Below are 17,716 nucleotides of genomic sequence, written 5' to 3' on the forward strand. Positions count from 1 at the left end.
CTTGGTTCTCCCTGATTGTTTTACTTGATAGCAGATATGGAAGAGCAGATTGGTGGGCCTCTGAGTGTAAGATAAGGATAAACACATGAAGAGTATCACTTAGATTTCTAACCAGTGTTGTATAAAATAGATAAAGGACTTGATTGACAGCAAATGATCTCACCCAACAAAGCCTGCAACATCTTGTGGACATTAGAAATCCATGCTCCTGTCACTAAGTATCATTCTGATCTTAAAATAAGTCAGCTGTGGAACCCCTCCTTGCCTGCTGCATAGCAGACCTCTGATTTGAAAACAGTTTAAATCTGGGGTTTTGGTAGCTGCCTCTGCCTAAAGCAGATGAGGAATGCTTATGGAATTTGTATGTTCTCAATAGCTTTTGTTCACCTTTGTGCAGGCAGAGATAGGATAGTTCTGTTGGTTTTCAGACAATTTATCTTGCCCAGAGGTTGTCAGTAATGTCCAACACAAATCCAGTTGATGCAAGTGTGATTGGATGATCAAGTCTCTGTACTGTATCACTGATGCTTTAGCACTTCCTTCCTTTGCCTTAAAGTGTGGGAATGGGATGCTGAGAATGGGATAGAATGGCTTATTCACATGTGCTTTCATTTCTTCAGAAGGGAAGGCAAAAACATTTAACAAAACCTTTACAACTGTGCAGATTTCTGACTCCCTCCACCCCCATTTTCCACCCTCTGTGAAGTTGTATAAGGATACTCTCCATTTCCCTCATCCCATCTACTTCGTCCCTCCCTACACCCGCTATAATTATGCAGACAATAAAGGCTGGTCTTTTGGGTGCCCTGGAGAGTGGGGGCTACTTCCGGTGTCTCCTCGTGAAAAAGGCATTTCCGCCTTAGATGAACAAGGTGATATTTCTTTTGGATAAAATCCTCATCTTCTTTCTAGGTCTTCTTCATTTCCCATTCCTGAGGTACAAAAAGACAAGACAAATCAGTTTGTTGAATATTCTAATGTGACTTGTAGGATAAAAACATTCCACTGCACCTAATTATATAAAGATCTCCACTGGCCATAATAGAAATATGTCTTAGTCCTACTCTCTTTCTTTGGCTGTGGGTAAGTCATTTCTCCACAATGGGTTTCATCTCTAAGGGGGCTCAAATATTACAAGAGTTGCCTTTGTTTGACAAGAATCCTGATGCCCAGAAGGAGGGAAGCAGGGATTGCATCTGGCTCAAGTGCTGTTCCATACGAACTTGGGGTGGGGAAAGAGGCTGAGGGGAGAGAAGCCAAAGCAGTTTGGTACGGAAGGGTGAGGGAAGGCAGCCCACAGGGCTCCATTCCTTCTCCTCAGGCTGTCTAGTAGTGCATCTGGGAGGGGTACTGAAGTCATGGCCCACAGTTGGTTGCTGTTTACCCATCAACAATGCATGAGGTTGTTAGCTAGCCTGGGAGGTGATGGTGTGAATGAGGGTAGAACCTGGAGATTAGAAAATTCTCCGTGGAAGGATTCTCTAGTCCCAACATGCTCTTCTCCCAGTCTTTGCCACCTGAACCACAGTGGCTTAGGTCAGTGACCTAGGAGTCATCATTGATTCCTTTCTTTTCCTCAACCTGCACGTCCTCAGCAAATCCTTCAGCTCTACCTCCAAAGCCAGCCACTTCATATCACCTCCACTAGACCTTTTCCATCTCATCTATTTTTAACCAGTCTCTCTTATCTCCTCATCTATTCTCAACATAGTAGCCACCATGGTCTTTTAAAAAATGTAATATATATCCAAAAAAATTCCTTGCTCAGAACTTGCCAGTGACTTTCTATTATGTCAGAGCAAGGTCCAGAGTTCTTCCAATGGCCTACAAAGGTCAAGGGTCACATTTATACAAAAACATGCAGTAGGCCAGATTTGTATGACCTATCAGCTAAGAATGGTTTTTACATTTTTAAATGTTTGAAAAAAACATCATTAGAAAAAATTTTCATGATGTGGAAATTACATGAAATTTAAACCTCAGAGTCCATTATTAAGGTTTTCTTTGGACATAGCCATGTTTATCATTCATTTCCATATTGTCTGTGACTGCTTTCCTGCTACAATGACGTGGTCAGGTGGTTGTGAAAGAGACCGTATGGTTCACAAAGCCTTAAATATTCACTGGCCCTCTACAGAAAAATTTGCTGATGTCTGGCCTGGATGATCTGGCTTCTGGATGGTTACTTCTCTAATGCTCAGGTATTTTTCAGGACCACACTTTCCTATCTGCCATTCTAAAATCCAGAAAGCTCTGACAATAAAGATTTTCTCAAGTGTTTTGGTATAAACTAATTTGGTGGCAAAACATGACCTGAATTGATATGAGGCTGTTTATAATCTATTTATTTCATGTGATGTGAATATTCATGTGTCTTGCTGTAGAATTATTAATGTGTTTGCATATAGGCTACCTTCTGAGAACTTGTTGGGGTTTGTCATCATATATAGTATATGCGTCATATTACCTTTCTAAGATCCAAAACATTCTGAAACACAGGTGGTCCCAAGAGTTTCAGAGACAGGACTGTGGACCAGTATCATGGAGTGAGCCGTGGACTTAGAATTGGAAGAGGTGGGTTTGCAAGACAGATCTCATAGTGGTCCTCTGTACAACCTCAGGCAAGTCCCTTCACTCCCTTATCTTCAGTGTCCTTACCTATGAAATGGGCTTTTCTTGTATCAGAATACAACATAGGCTCAGACACTCGAGCTTGTTAGGACTATGTATTAAAAAGAGTAAATAGGTTCTGAATGAGATTTGAAGATCTTCCCTCTGAGCAAAGTTCAGGAGTTTTATTGCATGGTATGTTGGCAGTTCTTCGCCTTTCTCACTAGCTGACTTTTTTAGTTCTTGGTGAGGTTCCATAGAAAGGAGGCTGCCAGATCTCTGAATTGTGATTAGCTGAGCTATTGCTGTACCTTGGCTTTTTGTAGCACCCTTCCTTGGTTGGAGGTTACGATGGATGGACTCCTCTTCCTCAGCTCAGAAACACAGTTGACAGGGAGAGGTTGCTCTGGGGCGTTATTATGGGGTTTATTTGCAGTTTCCTGTTGATGACAAGAAATAATTACATAGGCGAAGTACACACAGCCCTGCCCTGAAAAGAATGCAAATAGATGTTCCTATGCAAACATGCCAGCATCAAACAGAGTGAGGGGAGGAAGACACTTGAGGGCCTTGGAATAAATATAATGACGGCTAAAATGACTGATCCCTCACTATGTACCAGGCATTATGCGGATTAGCTCATTTAGCCTTTTTAAGCTTATGAAGTAGGTCTATTAGTCATCTTATTTTACAGATAAGAAAAATGGGAAGGAAGGTCAGGTTACTGCTCAAGGTCACATGGCTGGTGAGTGGGAGAGCTGGGATTCAGATCCCTATCTCTTGCTCTTTCTTCTCTATTCCTTCTCATTTTCTGTACTGCCCTTACCCCTTAAAATTTTCAGATGATTACTTAATACCTTACTGGATGTAGTTCATTAAGTGTGACCTTAACAGCTAAACCTGTGGGGGAATTCAGAGAAGACTTCCCTTTATCTACAAAGTCTGTATAGAAAGTATCAAAAATGGAGGGAAAAGTCTTCTAGAATGTGAACATCAGGGCATGCTGGCAGGAAGAAGCAGCTGGGATGAGTGAACCACTTCTGGCTTGTTCACCAGCCCTCTGTGACACTGTGAAGTTGTTTTGTCCCTGGTCTTAAACTCTTCATCTGTAAATGAGGTCGGAACTGCCCCATGGAGAGGAAGTGTAGGGTGTAAGAAACAGCCCTGGCTTCCCAGTCATGGGGTGTGACCAGGTGGTGTGAACTTGGACAACAATAAGATTTACAGTTGTCATTAACAAAGCACACTTATCAGACAAGTTATTTCATGTCTCTGAGTCTCATTTTCCTCATCTGAAAGCAAGTATAACATTTATTTATTCAAAAAACATTTATTGCACTTCTGCTGTTTTTCAGACTCTATAAAGGGCTAGGGCTATCATGAAAAAAAAAGGATATATTCCAGCTCTTAATAAAAATATCATCTATTTGAGGAGATAGACATTAGACAAGAATACAAATTGTGTGTGTGTGTGTGTGTGTGTGTGTGTGTGTGTGTGTGTACACGAACTGTAGTTATGTGCTAAGAGGAAGAATAACAGATGGGACTGTTGATAATTTAGACCAGTGGTTCCAAATGGGTGATTTTGCCGTCTTCAGGACATTTGGCAATTTTTGGAGACATTTTTGGTTGTCGTGACTGGGAGTGTGGAGCTACTGGCGTCTAGTGGGTAGAGGCCAGGGATGCAGTTAAACATCCTACAGTGCACACAACAATCCCAGGTAAAAAAGAATTATTGTTCCCAAATGTCAGTGGTGCTGATGTTGAGATACATCTGATATAAACGGAGGTCAGCGAGGTCTCTGTGAGGGAGTCTCATTTAAAGTGACAGTACCTACCTTGCACGGTTGCTAGGAATGTTAGAGGTAATGGATGAAAGCCCTGAGGACAGGGCCTGGTGCACTGGGAGTCCTAGGAGAGGGCATATGCAAGGTGGCTACAGCAGGGCCCTGGAGTCAGACTTCCTGGGTTTGGGATCCTGTCTCCCACTTAGCTGAATGACCTTGAGCAAGTCACTCGACATCTTTGAACCTCAGTTTCCTTGTGTGTCAAATGGGGTGAGTACAAATAGTACTACCTCATAGGACTACTGTGAAGGCTATGTGAGATAGTAACAAGTTAAGATGCTGTACTGGCCTATTGTAATTAGTGAATGGAAGTTTGTTATTCAACATATGGCAATTATTATTATCAGTAACCTCAAGGTCACTTCTAAGATCACAAGGGTACAAAGTCAAATGGCAGTGCATCAGTGGAGAGACCATAGACCAGAGAACTTACCTGTGCCATCTATGGCATGTCCCTTAGGGCTTGTTTTGTCATCTGTAAATGAGCATAACTCCTAGCCGCAAAGAATGATCAAGATCTGTATCATGTGAGGGCATTAAGGGGCAGCTGCCCCTGGCACAGAAGGGAGTGGACTCACCCCACTCTTGTTCTTGCTGCCCATGGAGAGTCCCAGGGCCGGGCCCCCCGCCAAGGACTGCTGTAAGCGTTCCTTCACAGCCACCAGCCTCAGCTCCAGGTCGATCCGGCGCTCCTCCTTTGTCCGACACTGAGCTTCCAGGGTGGCCACGGCCTCCTCTAGAACCTTTAATTTTGCTCCTGTGTCCAAAGACATTGATGAGAAACAGCTGAACCTGGCCTGAAGCATCAAGGAGTTTGGCAGGGCCTCAGGTCCTAGTCTGCCCCTCCTAGGGGGCCTTTCCGGTCCTGATTAAGAGATGGATGTTGGGCCTGGAGTTCCAGCTCCATGCTGGGTGGTGTGGTTTTTACCTGCCCAATACCCATTTCCCTGTCTTCGGATATAGAACCCTGATTTTCCATTGGGAAACTACCTTTCCTCTCTCATTCTCTGTAGTTTGAATGGGGCTGACCTCATTTAGCTTTGTCACAGCCCATAATCATCTCATTTTCTGGTCAGAGTGATTTGTTTAGGGATCAAAGTTGTTCAGAGTGAATCCTGAGGTGTATCTGCTGGGGTGGCTGAGAGCTGGAGCTGGCACAGCGATTTTGCCACTGTAAGGGTCAGAGAATGAAAACACTGTAGGGGAAGGCAGAAGCAAGAATTAGCTTCCTGGTGACATCATTTAAGTTCCTGGACCTCACTGTACTTGATTTTTCAATTTTTTAATTGTATATATTTTTTTCATTTCTAAGACAGTTTAACTTTGTTTCTGTTACTTGCAAGCAAGAGTTATAACACAGGGCTTTACATTAATCAGGAGTTTCTACTAGGATTTTGCTGCTTATTCAGTTTAATCCAGCACACCTATATTGGAACACTCCTCATGACAAGAGCTATATTAGGCCTTGCTGGGTTTAAAAATTTGTTCCATTATTTGCCCTGAGGGAGGCCACACTGGAGGTTTTCTCATAATGGTGGATCCTTTTCATTCGTTTGTTCATTCTGTAAGTACTTATTGAGTACTTGCTGTGTACCAGGCATTGTCCATCATTTCCAGCACCTGGATCAGTGACTTACAGCACTGAAAGTGTGCTGAACTACAACTATCAGAATTCAAATGAAATAGCAGAAAATGGGGCAGAGCAGAGTCCAGAGCAAGCAGGGCCTATGGAGGTCATGGCCCTGGATTTCAGAAGAGGATCCTGGCAGAGTGTCACTGCCCATCATTTCCAATATCTGGACCAATGTCTCACACAGTCAGGTGCTCAGCACCTGTCTGTGAATGAATGAGTTAATGTGAGGTCCAAAATGATCTATTATTTCTTTGATTCGAAGGCGTACTCTGTTTTTCACACTTTAACATTTCTAAAATCAGATTGCATCGTACCACATTAAGTGTACACATTTTTGTGATACTTTTTCATCTCTTTTCCCCAAAAAGCAGTTATTAAGTTGATGATACTTCCATTAATCAGAAAGGATGAAGATGATGATGATGATGATGATGATGATGATGATGATGATGAAGGGAGGAAGGAAGGAGCACACCTGTCTTGAGTAAGAAACCAGGTGGCCAGTGCTAGGGGAAGTGTCAAGGCTGAGCCTCTTCCAGTCCTGAGAGCACTCAGGACCACACGCATGTAGGTACCTGGGTTGTTCCGAATGGCATCTTTCAGTTCCCTCTTTTCCTGCCTCAGTGCCATCAGCTCAGTCCGGATTGTGTCTTTCTCTTTCTCCAGCTTCTCTTTTTCTACTAGGTACCTCCGGGCATCCTCCTCAGCTCGGTTCTTACCATACTTGTATTGATTGGCACCTGTAGAGATGTGAGGCAGGAAAAGGCCCTCAGTTTTGATCTCTGATTAGGGTACTTGGGTGGTGTTAGCTACTCTCTCAGCTTCAATTTCTCCATCTACAAAATGGGAATATTTAGATCTATACCCCTAGATATATTTAGTGTGACTCTTCTAAGGAAACAAGGGACAAAAGGGAGATAGTAGAGCATGGGGACAAGGAACAAGGGCTTTGGACTCAGGTAGACCAAGGTTTGCATTCTCTTGTGCTCTTTACTGGCTGTGTGACATGTAGGCAAAAGTGATTGGTGGCGTTTTTGTGCCTTCCTCTCCACCCTACTTTCCTCATTTGTAAATGTGGATATTGATCAAATTTACATCTTAGCATTGTGGTAGGGTTTAAATGAGATAATTAAATGAAAAGTACTTAGTATTTTACCTGGGAAATATTAAGTGCTTAGTAAATGTCAGATCATAATAATAATGTAAAGTACATTTTGTGATGTATAACATTCTTTGGTTTTAAAAGGGCATGGTTTATAGTAAACTCTGGTGTATATAAGACTAGGTGACAGGTAATTATAACTCAGATCCATAGAGAATTGAGACCTTGTGCTAAAGTCAGGCATGGCCCATTTTATTATTGGGAAATGGGGGAGGGGGAGGGAGAGGAGGATCTAGTAGTTTATTATGGGCTCTGCACTGATGATGGACAAAAACAACAAATAATTATAGCAAAAATTGATTGAGTACTATACGCTAGGCTATTTATATGCATTTTTATTTAATCCTCATAAAAACTTATTATTGTTAGCTCTGTATTGTTGAAGAAACAGGCAGAGAGAGGTTAGATCTTATTGCTAATGATGGTAGAGCCATCTTTGAACTCATGTCTATCTAACTTCAGGCTCCATGCTGTGCAATCAGTACTGCTGTAGCTGGGGCAAGGCCATATAGTCCAACCTCTCGGGGAAAGTTTTATTTTGTTCTTGAGATAGCCACACAGTCCTTTGTAAGTTGGTGGAATGTGGAGTGAGTCCCATGATTTACTGATAATTGTGGGTCTTGTCTCTCCCTTTCTTGTAGGGATTGCACTGGTTACCCAACGACCCATGCAAAAATCAGTTCCTGCTATAACTGCCCTGCAATTCAAGCCAGATCATAAAGCATAGAGGGCAGAGAAGGGAACCCATACCTTCCCCAACTTCCCAGATACACAGTGGCATCCCAGGGGAGTTGGCTCCTAGTCTAGACCAACAAAAGGTTGTCATCATATCAGATACAGTCCTTTAAAACTCCAACTACCATTTATTCTTCTCAATTTTTTGTAAGATAATATTTTAACATCCCTAGAGTTGGAAGGACACAAATGCAGAATAGAATAGTTATTTACATTGAATAAATTTAGCTTTATGAAAAACTTCATGCACCATATTTATTATTTTAATTTCATTGCAGATGACTGAAAACTTCCTTAGGGACCGAACCAGCGAGTGGACTCACCTTTGGGAGCCCCTGTCCTGGTTTGCTTTAATGTGTCAGCACCACGGAGAGCAGCTTATCTCACACCCCCATCCTGTACTACTTCTGTCATTCAGGTGGTGGTGAAGAAGCAAACTAGATTGTTGTAAGGAGCTATAATTTTGTGGGCCTCATAGTTTTAGTGATAAAATATTTGCTTCAGAAGTGCTCAAGCACCTTCCAGAAAAATCTAGGCTGCCATAGTGGGGGTGGGGAAGGAATGTTTAGTGTCCGAGGTACTAATGTAACTAATGCACTGATGTAGTGTATATCAGCATGTCTTTTTTATTGCTGAGTAACATTCCAGGAGATCTTGCGGATGCCTTTGTTGTTTCTGATAAATCAGCCTTTAATCATATTAGGGATTCTTTGTAAGTGATGGATCGATTTTCTCTTCTGCTTTCAAGGCTTCTCCTTGTGTTTGGCTTTAGCATTTTTGACCATGATCTATCTTTTGTGGATCTCTTTGCCTTTATCCTACTTGAACTTCACTGGTATCCTGGATGTATAAATTAATGTTCTTGAATCAATTTGGCAAGTTTACAGCCAGTATTTTTTAAAATATTTTTTATGCTCCTTTTTCTCCTCTCCTGGTACTACTCTCTTTATACATATGTTAGTGCACTAATAGTGTTCTGTATTTCTCTGAGGCTCTATTCATTTTTTTTTTCATTCTTTTTTCTTTCTCTGTATCGGTTCACACTTTCATGCTTCATGTTTTTTGGTATCATATTTTTTGGTTGAATAGTAGACATTTTAGATCACGTAGCATCTCTGGATACTGATCCCCCCACTTCAGGTTGTTTGTTTAGTGACTTAGCTGGCTTGTTCAGTGACGTCTACTTTCCCCTGCAATGTGATGCCTTTGATGTTGCTCCTCAGAGGGTGCGACCTTGGGCATGTGCGCAGTCACCCTGGGAGGACAGTGGTCTTAACAGAGCTCTGAGTCTCCCTGATCTCTCTGTTAAGCTGTCTGCCTCTGCTGGTATTACACCAAGTTGTTAGGCTCCTCTAATTGTCAGTGGATTGCCCTGCTGTTTTTGACAATGCCTTGGGGTGTCAGTTGCTCAGTGGTCTCATTAAATTAATTCGGCTCCTTTACAGGATAATTTTTGAGGACAGTCTTTGAAGGTCAGTCTTGTTCTGACCCCAGGAGAGCTCTCCTCAGCTGTCTCTTTTCCTGATTCTCTTTGATAAACTATGGTTTAGTTTATTGCTCTTATGGAGCTACTAGCCTCCTTACTTGGTGACCACCAAATCTCCATTGTTTTTAAGAGCACCCTTGGCTTGAACTTCCCTGCACTCTGTTCCAGTTAAAGTCAGTTCTTTTGAGGGAGAGCTTTGATGTGCTTTATTCTATGGCCTGTCTTTTACCCTGGTCAAAATCTGAGTCACTGCTCTGAATCTAGAGGTAGAAACAATGGCCTGCTTCTCTTGGAGTGACATCTCTGCTTTATGAGCAGGGTGCCGAGTAGGGGTGGCAACCTCTGGTCTTCTTGATTTGCTTCTCCTAGTATGGAACCTTTGTCCTATGAGTAAGCTGGGGTGAAGGCAGTTGGGGCCCCCGTATTCTCGGCCTGCCCACACTGGGGAGATATCATAGTCTTTGACTGGTAGCTGGGGGGAAAGGGAGCCCTCCCTGTTCTTTTGTCCCCCCTCCCTAGAGTGGATATTCTGTCACAGTGAGCGGGGAGAAGACTAAAGGAGTAGATTGTGGCTCAGACACCACAAACTCACTGTTCTTACTGAAATTTAGTAAATTTTCTGGAATAAATCTTTCTTCATTTGCTGTATGCCCTGAAAAACTTTCAGAGACTTTAGATTGAGATTCGTTTTAATAATTTCACCAGTTATGAACTTTGGCTGGAGACTGGGTCTGTGGCGCTTATCATGCCACTATTTTTCTCAGCCATCTGTGTGGCCCCCATGATTTCTGGTTCCTGTTGTTCATGTCCTTTTGTATTCTCCTCCCACACTAGATAGGGTTGACCTGTGTAACCATAAGGATATGGCCGAAGTGACAGAGTATGACTTCCAAAGCTAGATAACAAAAACATTACAGCTACTGCCCTGTTACTCCCTCCTGGGTCACTTGCTCTGGGGCAAGCCAGCTGTCTTGTCACGAGGACAAGCAGCCCAGTAGAGCAGTCTCCACGGCAAAGAACTGAGGCCTTCTTCCAACAGCCAGCACAAATTTGCCAGGCATATGAATGAGCCACCTTGGGAGCAGCTCCTCCAGCATATCAAGCCTTCAGATGGCTTCAGATCACTGACACCTAGACTGCAACCTCGCTAGAGACCCCAAGCCAGAACTAATTAACTGAGCTGCTCCAGGATGCCTGACCCACAGAATGTGTGACATAACACATGCTTATTTTTTGAGCTATTAAATTTTGGATAATTTGTTAGGTAGCCATAGGTAATTAATACACGATCATGGGTGAGACCCTTCTATTTTATGTTGTTAAGTTTTTTCACCCGAAAAATGTGATTGGATAAGGCCTGTGGTTTCCAGCTGCCCTGCATGGAGCCCTCTGATTTCACAGGGGGGGCTAACAGGCTACTGTATGGGGCACGGGGTCGGTCAAATAGGCTTTCCGACTCTGACCAGAGCAACTCCACTTTTGTATCTTATAACTGAGCTTCAGCATAAGATCTGACTTGAAGAAAGAGTGTTTTTTTTTTTTTTTTTTTCATCTTTGTTGTTAGGTTTTTAAAAGCATATTTTGGGATTTCTTTAATCTTACATGCTTTTTTGAGTTTTGTTTTCCATTTTAAAATGGGTTTTCCATAAGGCCCTGTATTTCCAGTGCCCTTGAGAGTAGAGTATAAGGAATGTTATACAACAACCTTCTAATTGTTCAGAGGGAGAAACTCAGATACAGGGAGGGGAAGAAGCTTCTCCAAAGATTCATAGTAATTTAGTGATCAGGCGAGGAATGGAATACAGGTCTCCTGACCTCCAGAAGAGATTATCTGTACTAGATATCTATAATGAAATGGAGCTATAATAAAAGAAGGAGTTTAAAAAACAAATATTCAAAAAGCAAAGAATTTGGCTTTGTTCAGGTGCATGGGGAAGAATGTAAAGCAACAAATAAAAGATTCTTGGAACATGCTGTCCTAGAGGAAGCTGACTTGCTCATAAAGATAAATCACAGGAGCAGAGACGAGCTTACCATGGAGAGTCTGGCTGACTTAGTCATTACAGTGCAGTGTGGCAATCAGGCAATTAGCTGACCCTGATGGAGTGCTAGGCAGAACTGAAGCTGAGACTTAGAGGTGAGCCACACCTTTGGTGGTGGCTGGCTCAAAGGTATTTGGCAGAGTTCAGTTTTCCACTTATTACCCCAGATCAGAAATTATAAACTGTTAGCCTCTGGAACAGACAAAGCTTGAGGATGAACTTTATAAATATTTAAACATGTATTTATATGTATGGCCTTATTTGGTGTTAAAAAACTTTTAAATTAGTTGCTAATATTAAAAAAATAAGTAGGTTTCATATAAAATCTTTGTTTTCTAGTCTCCCTTGAATAATGGCAAGTCTGGGCTGGCACTGCAGCATGGGGGCCATGCCTGGAGCCGATTAGTGGCCATCCCTGTAGCAGGAGCCTAAGCGCTCCGGTTTCCTACTCTCTTCCCCACCCCGCTCCTTGTTGTTTCTCCTCTGGGGTCCCGTGCTGGCTGCTCTTACTGCTGTGCCTGTCACGTTATTTTTCTTATGGTAGAGTATTTTCTTACACCTCGCTTCGCTCATTTATTTACCTGCAGGATCCCCGAAGGGATCTGACTTTGAGACTCCCTCACCTCAGGGACTGTCTCCCGCCCTTACTTCTTCCCACACAGAACTCACTGGAGGCATGACGCTTGACTTTGACCTGCGGATCTGCTCGATGGGTCTTCTCGCTGCAGGAGGAGGCATGGCGTTTCACCTGGGCCCCAGTGGGACGTTCCAGCTCCTCATCCTGGGTGGGAGATGGAGGAAGGAGATGAAGTGCAGGTAGGTCTGGAGTTACTAGTGCAGGGGTGTATCTTGGTCTGTGCTCGGTGGGCGAGTGCTGGAAGACCTCTGAGATTGTGGCCTTTGTAGACTTGCGCAGCACTCAGCAGTTTCTAAACTACTTTTACTGGCATTATTATCATTTGATTCTCATATGTTCCTATGGGGGGCAGCAGAAGGCAACTCTAAATTGGAATATCTGCTGAGAGGAAAATGAGGACGTTTTAATAGTTTGTGGGTGACCATATTTGATTTTTTCGTCCATAAATATTTTTGTCCTCGCCTCATTTCACAGTGTCCTTCAGATTTCTGAATTGTTAAAAAAAAAAAAAGTTATGGTGAGATCGGACAATGGTGGAAGTTACAAAATTTAGATTTGTTATACATTTTTTCATGAAGAATATTAAGAACACTCAAAATCCTGTAAAAGCTCAGGAAACCATGAGTGGAAATGATAATAATGTGATATAATAATGATATTAATAACAGCAGTTATGATTTACTTTTCTGGGTAAGACCTTCCAGCGTCCAGGCCCTGTGCTAAGTTCTTTACATAAAATGTGTCATTTAGTTCTTGCAACAGTCCACTCAGGTAAGTTTATAATATCCATCTGAAGCCAGGAAGTGAGGACCAGAGATGTGAAGCCCAGGGTAACTTGGATTAAGCTCTGAGTCCAAAGTTTGCACCCTTAAGTACTAAGCTGTCTTGCTACTAAACTCTGCAACTGAGAAAGATCTCAAGCTGCATCCACTGGTTCATCTGTATCTGAAGAAAGACCATGTTAACAGAGAAGGATGGTTGGGGAAATTTCTAAAAGGGAGTCTCAGAGGTGTGAGCTTATGGCCCGCAGACACATCTGCTTTCCTTGGCAGCTTGATCCCTTCTCTCCCTTAGCTTGTGAAGCTTGACTCACCCCCCAGCATCTGGTCCTCTGGCTCTCCTGTGGGAGGAGAAGGCATAGAACGTACTGCCAGAAACAGTCTAGGCCATGTGATAGCTCCAGAGGCCTCACTGTAAATTAACGAGCTGGCATCTCCTTGGTTTAGTAAGCAAGATAGGGAGACTCTGTCCTGGGAATTGAAGCTCAGACTATGGATGCGACCCAGTGAAGTCCTATGGGGGTGGCCAGTTAACATCCCTTCCCACCCCCAAGATACCAATGAATCAGCAGGATTAGTTCATAGAGTGTTAAATAGGCCGAAAGCCCAAAACCCATTTCAAATTGAAATATCGTGCTTTGCAGTTTACAGAGCTCTTCCCCTTCCTGAGCTTTTCACTGTCCCACCCAGCCTCCTGTGCCAGGGATTCCATTTCCTGAGCCTTGACTGTGATGAGAAGGGTCCTCTCTCCCCCTCCAGCTGCTAGTTAAGTGAAAATGATCTTTCTGAGGCAAAGGAAAAAAAGAGTACAGTCATGTGCTGCATAACGATGTTTCTGTCAGGGTATATAGGTGAGTGGTCCCATAAGATCGTAACAGAGCTGAAAAATTCTTATTGCCTAGTGATGGTGCAACTATCTTAATGTTGTAGTGCAATGTATGACTCATGTTTGTGATCATGCTGGTGTAAACAAACGTACTGCACTGCCAATCATGTAAATGTATAGCACATAAAATTATGTGCAGTACATATTTGATAATGATGATAATCAACTATGTTATTGGTTTATGTATTTACTATACTGTATTTTTTATCATTACTTTAGAATGTACTCTTCTTACTTATAAAAAAAGTTTGCTGTAAAATAGTATGCCTTGTTAACCGGCAGCAGCCCCTTACATCTCACGTTTACTGCATCTCTTGATTTCTCTTGTGCTTGATTTAATTTTGTAGTGTTTTGTACAGTAACTTGTTGTACAGGTTTGTAGCCTAGGATCAGTAGGTTATACCATATAGTCAGGTGTATAGTAGGCTGTGCCATCTAGGTTTGTGTAAGTGCACTCTATGACATTCACAAAAGGTTGAAATTGCTTAGTGATACTTTGCTCAGAACGTATCCCCCTTGTTAAGTGGCACATGACTAGTGAGGGAGAGAGGAAGGGAGAGCTAAGAAGGGCCTTTGCACATTCCTAGCAGTTCCAAGGGGCCATACCTGCATCTTTTCATAAGGGACATCATCATAGACACGGGGCTCAGGCCATTGATCCTGGCAGGATCTTGCATATCTAGAAAATACAAGGTACAATGACAATGACAACTTGCAGCTTACTTTTCCGTCCACTCTCTCATTTGATTCTAGCAGCGGCTCATAATGGATGTTGGAAGGTTAGTGACAGTAGCCATTCCAGGCAGCATTGGGCCAGTGCTGTGTTAAGGGCTTTATGGGCAGGGAGCCATGTGCTTCTCACAACAACCCAGGAAAAGGGCAGTTCATCACCTCCATTCTATAAGTGAGAAAACAGAGGATCCAAGCTGGCAAGCAAGCAGCCCAAGCTATTGGTGGTGATAGAGCTGTGACTTGAACCCAGCTCTTCCAGTGCTAAATTCCACATATCAGCCCTGTGCCTGCTCAGATGCTCAGGGGTGTGAGAGCCTAAGGTTTGGTGGCAGGACCGCAGAACCCAGGCCACTATGCAAAAGGGCTTCTTCACTTTTCCTCATTCCCTCCACAGCTTCCCCTGACCCTGGTCTGGGCTATCTCCTTTAGCCAGCTCACTCCTGCCTGCTGGAAAAGGAAGGTACCCATTCTGACTTCCCAAGGGAGCAGAGTCGTCCTCAGCCTTTCCTCCCTTCCCTCCCATTGCCCAAGGCTGGACTCAGAGCCTCTGAGAGCGAGCCAAGACAGAACAAGCCCTGGGCAGCTGTGGGCTGTGAGGTGCCGACTCTTACAGGAAGGAGTTGCGCCCTGCACTGACGATGCTGGTTAAGGTCTCCACATCCACGTAGTCATAGTGCAGCGCTTCGGGAGTGACTTTGGAGCCCATCTCCACCAGCAGCAGCCCAAGCCAGCGGCCCATGTCCTCTGAGCAGCTTGCCTGAGAGAGGGGAGGCACATGCCGAGTTCACTTTGGCACTCTTGGGGCCTTTGGCTACCTGCTTACTTCAGCCAAACCCAGATTTATATAGTACCTGCTATGTACTCAACAGTTAGGGATCCAAGAGAACAAGACTGGAACACACATCCAGAAATCCAAGTGGCTCCCACTTTCTCTCCGTTCAGGTCTCTGCTCACTATCCTCAGAAACTTTTTGACCATTTAGATGTGAAAACCACGTTTGGGAGTTCCCTGAATTCTTTAAAATATTTTACTTTTTATTAGAGGAGGCAGTTTCTCACATTGTTTCTGTTATAATTGCCAATTACTTATAGTATTATTTATAGGAAAATCTCTAAGAAGGTATTGGTCAACTAAACACGTTTATGTTAGTTCTCATTTAAAGAGCATTATTATAAAATCGATAGCCTGCAAAGGCTAAACTTGAATAAAAGAAGTATACTTTTTGCTGGACAGTTCTATGTCTAATTTAGCAGACACATCTCAAACTATCAAAAATAAAAGTGAGTTACTGAGCTAGTATTTCCTGAAATGTAAGAACTGAGAGAGGCGGTGGGTATTAGACAAAGAAAACAAGACCAAGAGGCTGGGCTTTAGTTTTAGAGTAAAACCAAGAGGCAACTGACCCTCTGTGGAGCCTTGAACAAAGCACTTGTCTGTTCTGGCCTCAGTTTCTTTATCTGTAATGTGAGGGGGTAGTTATTTACGTTTTTCTCCATTGTTAACATTTTAAAATCTAAATAGCCAAGGGATTGACATATAGAAGAGAGATTCAGCGTATCCTGTATGACCTCAGAGAGGAGGGCTATTGCCACTGGGTAGGGCCCACAATGAATGGGTGAAGTGAAATCACATATTCATTCAGCCGTTTGTTCAACAAATGTTAATTGAGCTCTTACCCTGTGCCAGACATCATGCTAGATTCTGGAAAAAACAAAAGAATGCAGAACAGACTTACCGCCTTAATGGAGTTTAAAGATTTCTACTCCAATCAGAGAAAATCTTTCTAAAAATTTGAGTTGCTCAGTGGGAAGGGCAGGCTACCTTAAAGGGCAGTAGTTTATCTGAGGTGGACAGCCACTGGTAGGAAGGTTTTAGAGGGGATTTTGGAATCAGGTCTGGGTTAGATCAGACTGGATACCTTTCAGCCTTAGAATTTGAAGATAAGGGAGAAAAGAGCTTTGGTTCTAGGGTTGCCAGATTTAGCAAATAAAAAGCAGAATGCTCTGTTAGTGTTAAATTTCAGATAAAAAATGAAAATTTTTTTAGCATGGGTATGTCCTAAATGTTGAATGGCATGTACTTGTATTAAAAACATTATTTGTTGTTTATCCGAAATTCACAACTAAGTGGGTGGTTTGTATTTTAACTGGCAACCCTACTCAATCAGCTGGCTTACTTTCCCTTCTTTCTCAGTCCCTGTGTTGTCAGTAGCAAGGCCCCAAGACAAAAGCCAACATCCAGGCCAGAGCTCCTCTTAGCTTCCACCATCAAGGACCACCTGGATTCTCCCCTCTTACTTCCAAGATGGCCACCTCCTGCCGGTTGTGCAGGATCCGGAAGGCAAATGGGTGTCTGGGCCCAAAGCCTGGCGCCACCTCACAGCCTCGGAGGGCAATGGCATTCACGTGGGTCCGAAGGTCTGTGCGGTCCTTGTGGAAATACAGAGTGTTGCACTTGAGGCGGCACCAGCGTTCCTTCCAGCTGTGGTTCACCAGCACATTCAGGTAGCCTGGGAGAGGGTAGACCAGCAGAGTGACCTCCCGACAGCCTGGCCCGAGGAAACTCAAGGCAGGGGATGCACGTTGGGGTACATGAGTCCGTACCCCAGGGACAGAACACCTGGACAGCCCTTGTTCTTCAGCTAGAAAGAAAGCTGGGTCCCAGGTCAGCTCTTTTCTGGCCTGTGACCTCAGGCATCCTCTTCTGAGTTTGTTTCCTGTCAGTGAAATGGGGACTGATAATCACATTTCTGTGTTCCAACACAGCCTTTGGACCATACCAAGCTTGATGAAAAGGGCAGGAGCTACTATATAGAATGAAGAAATGACACAACTCTCTTTCATGCCTTTTTTCCCCTCTAAAATAGCACAACTATTGACGAAAGATAGAAAATAATGGGTGGTACTGACACCTAGTGGCAGCATGTGGGAATAAAAACATCTAACAGATAAAAGAGTTATAAAATGAGTGAAGTATAGTCTGATGACTGCTGGGTTTAGAATTCCCTCAACATTTTAGATTAAAAAATTTTTTTCATCATAATATGGTCTGATTCATTGCTTACAGAATATTTCCGGATAGCCATGTGCCTTTATAATGTTCTTCGGGGTTAGCATGTTACTGCATATCGAAAATATATCATTTTCTGTTGAATTACAGTATATGAA

The 17,716-nt window shown here is 43.1% G+C and overlaps 1 protein-coding gene across 2 annotated transcripts in view; it reads right to left on the reverse strand.

The window, feature by feature from the left end:
• Nucleotides 1-552: 552 nt before the first annotated feature.
• Nucleotides 553-17,716, reverse strand: part of AFAP1L1 (actin filament associated protein 1 like 1) — a 56,939-nt gene continuing 39,775 nt past the window's right edge. For both annotated transcript variants that reach the window (XM_016150343.2, XM_016150344.2), the window contains exons 12-19: nt 16,847-17,058; nt 15,161-15,306; nt 14,424-14,496; nt 12,185-12,296; nt 6,666-6,830; nt 5,036-5,214; nt 2,922-3,050; nt 553-932 (exon numbers count right to left, since the gene is read on the reverse strand). In XM_016150343.2, the coding sequence (XP_016005829.2) occupies nt 909-932; nt 2,922-3,050; nt 5,036-5,214; nt 6,666-6,830; nt 12,185-12,296; nt 14,424-14,496; nt 15,161-15,306; nt 16,847-17,058 (1,040 nt within the window). In that variant the 3' untranslated portion in view covers nt 553-908. The remainder of the gene's footprint in view (nt 933-2,921; nt 3,051-5,035; nt 5,215-6,665; nt 6,831-12,184; nt 12,297-14,423; nt 14,497-15,160; nt 15,307-16,846; nt 17,059-17,716) is intronic.

The sequence above is a fragment of the Rousettus aegyptiacus genome, unplaced genomic scaffold, assembly GCF_014176215.1.
Source record: "Rousettus aegyptiacus isolate mRouAeg1 unplaced genomic scaffold, mRouAeg1.p scaffold_m13_p_7, whole genome shotgun sequence".
Lineage (NCBI taxonomy): Eukaryota > Metazoa > Chordata > Mammalia > Chiroptera > Pteropodidae > Rousettus > Rousettus aegyptiacus.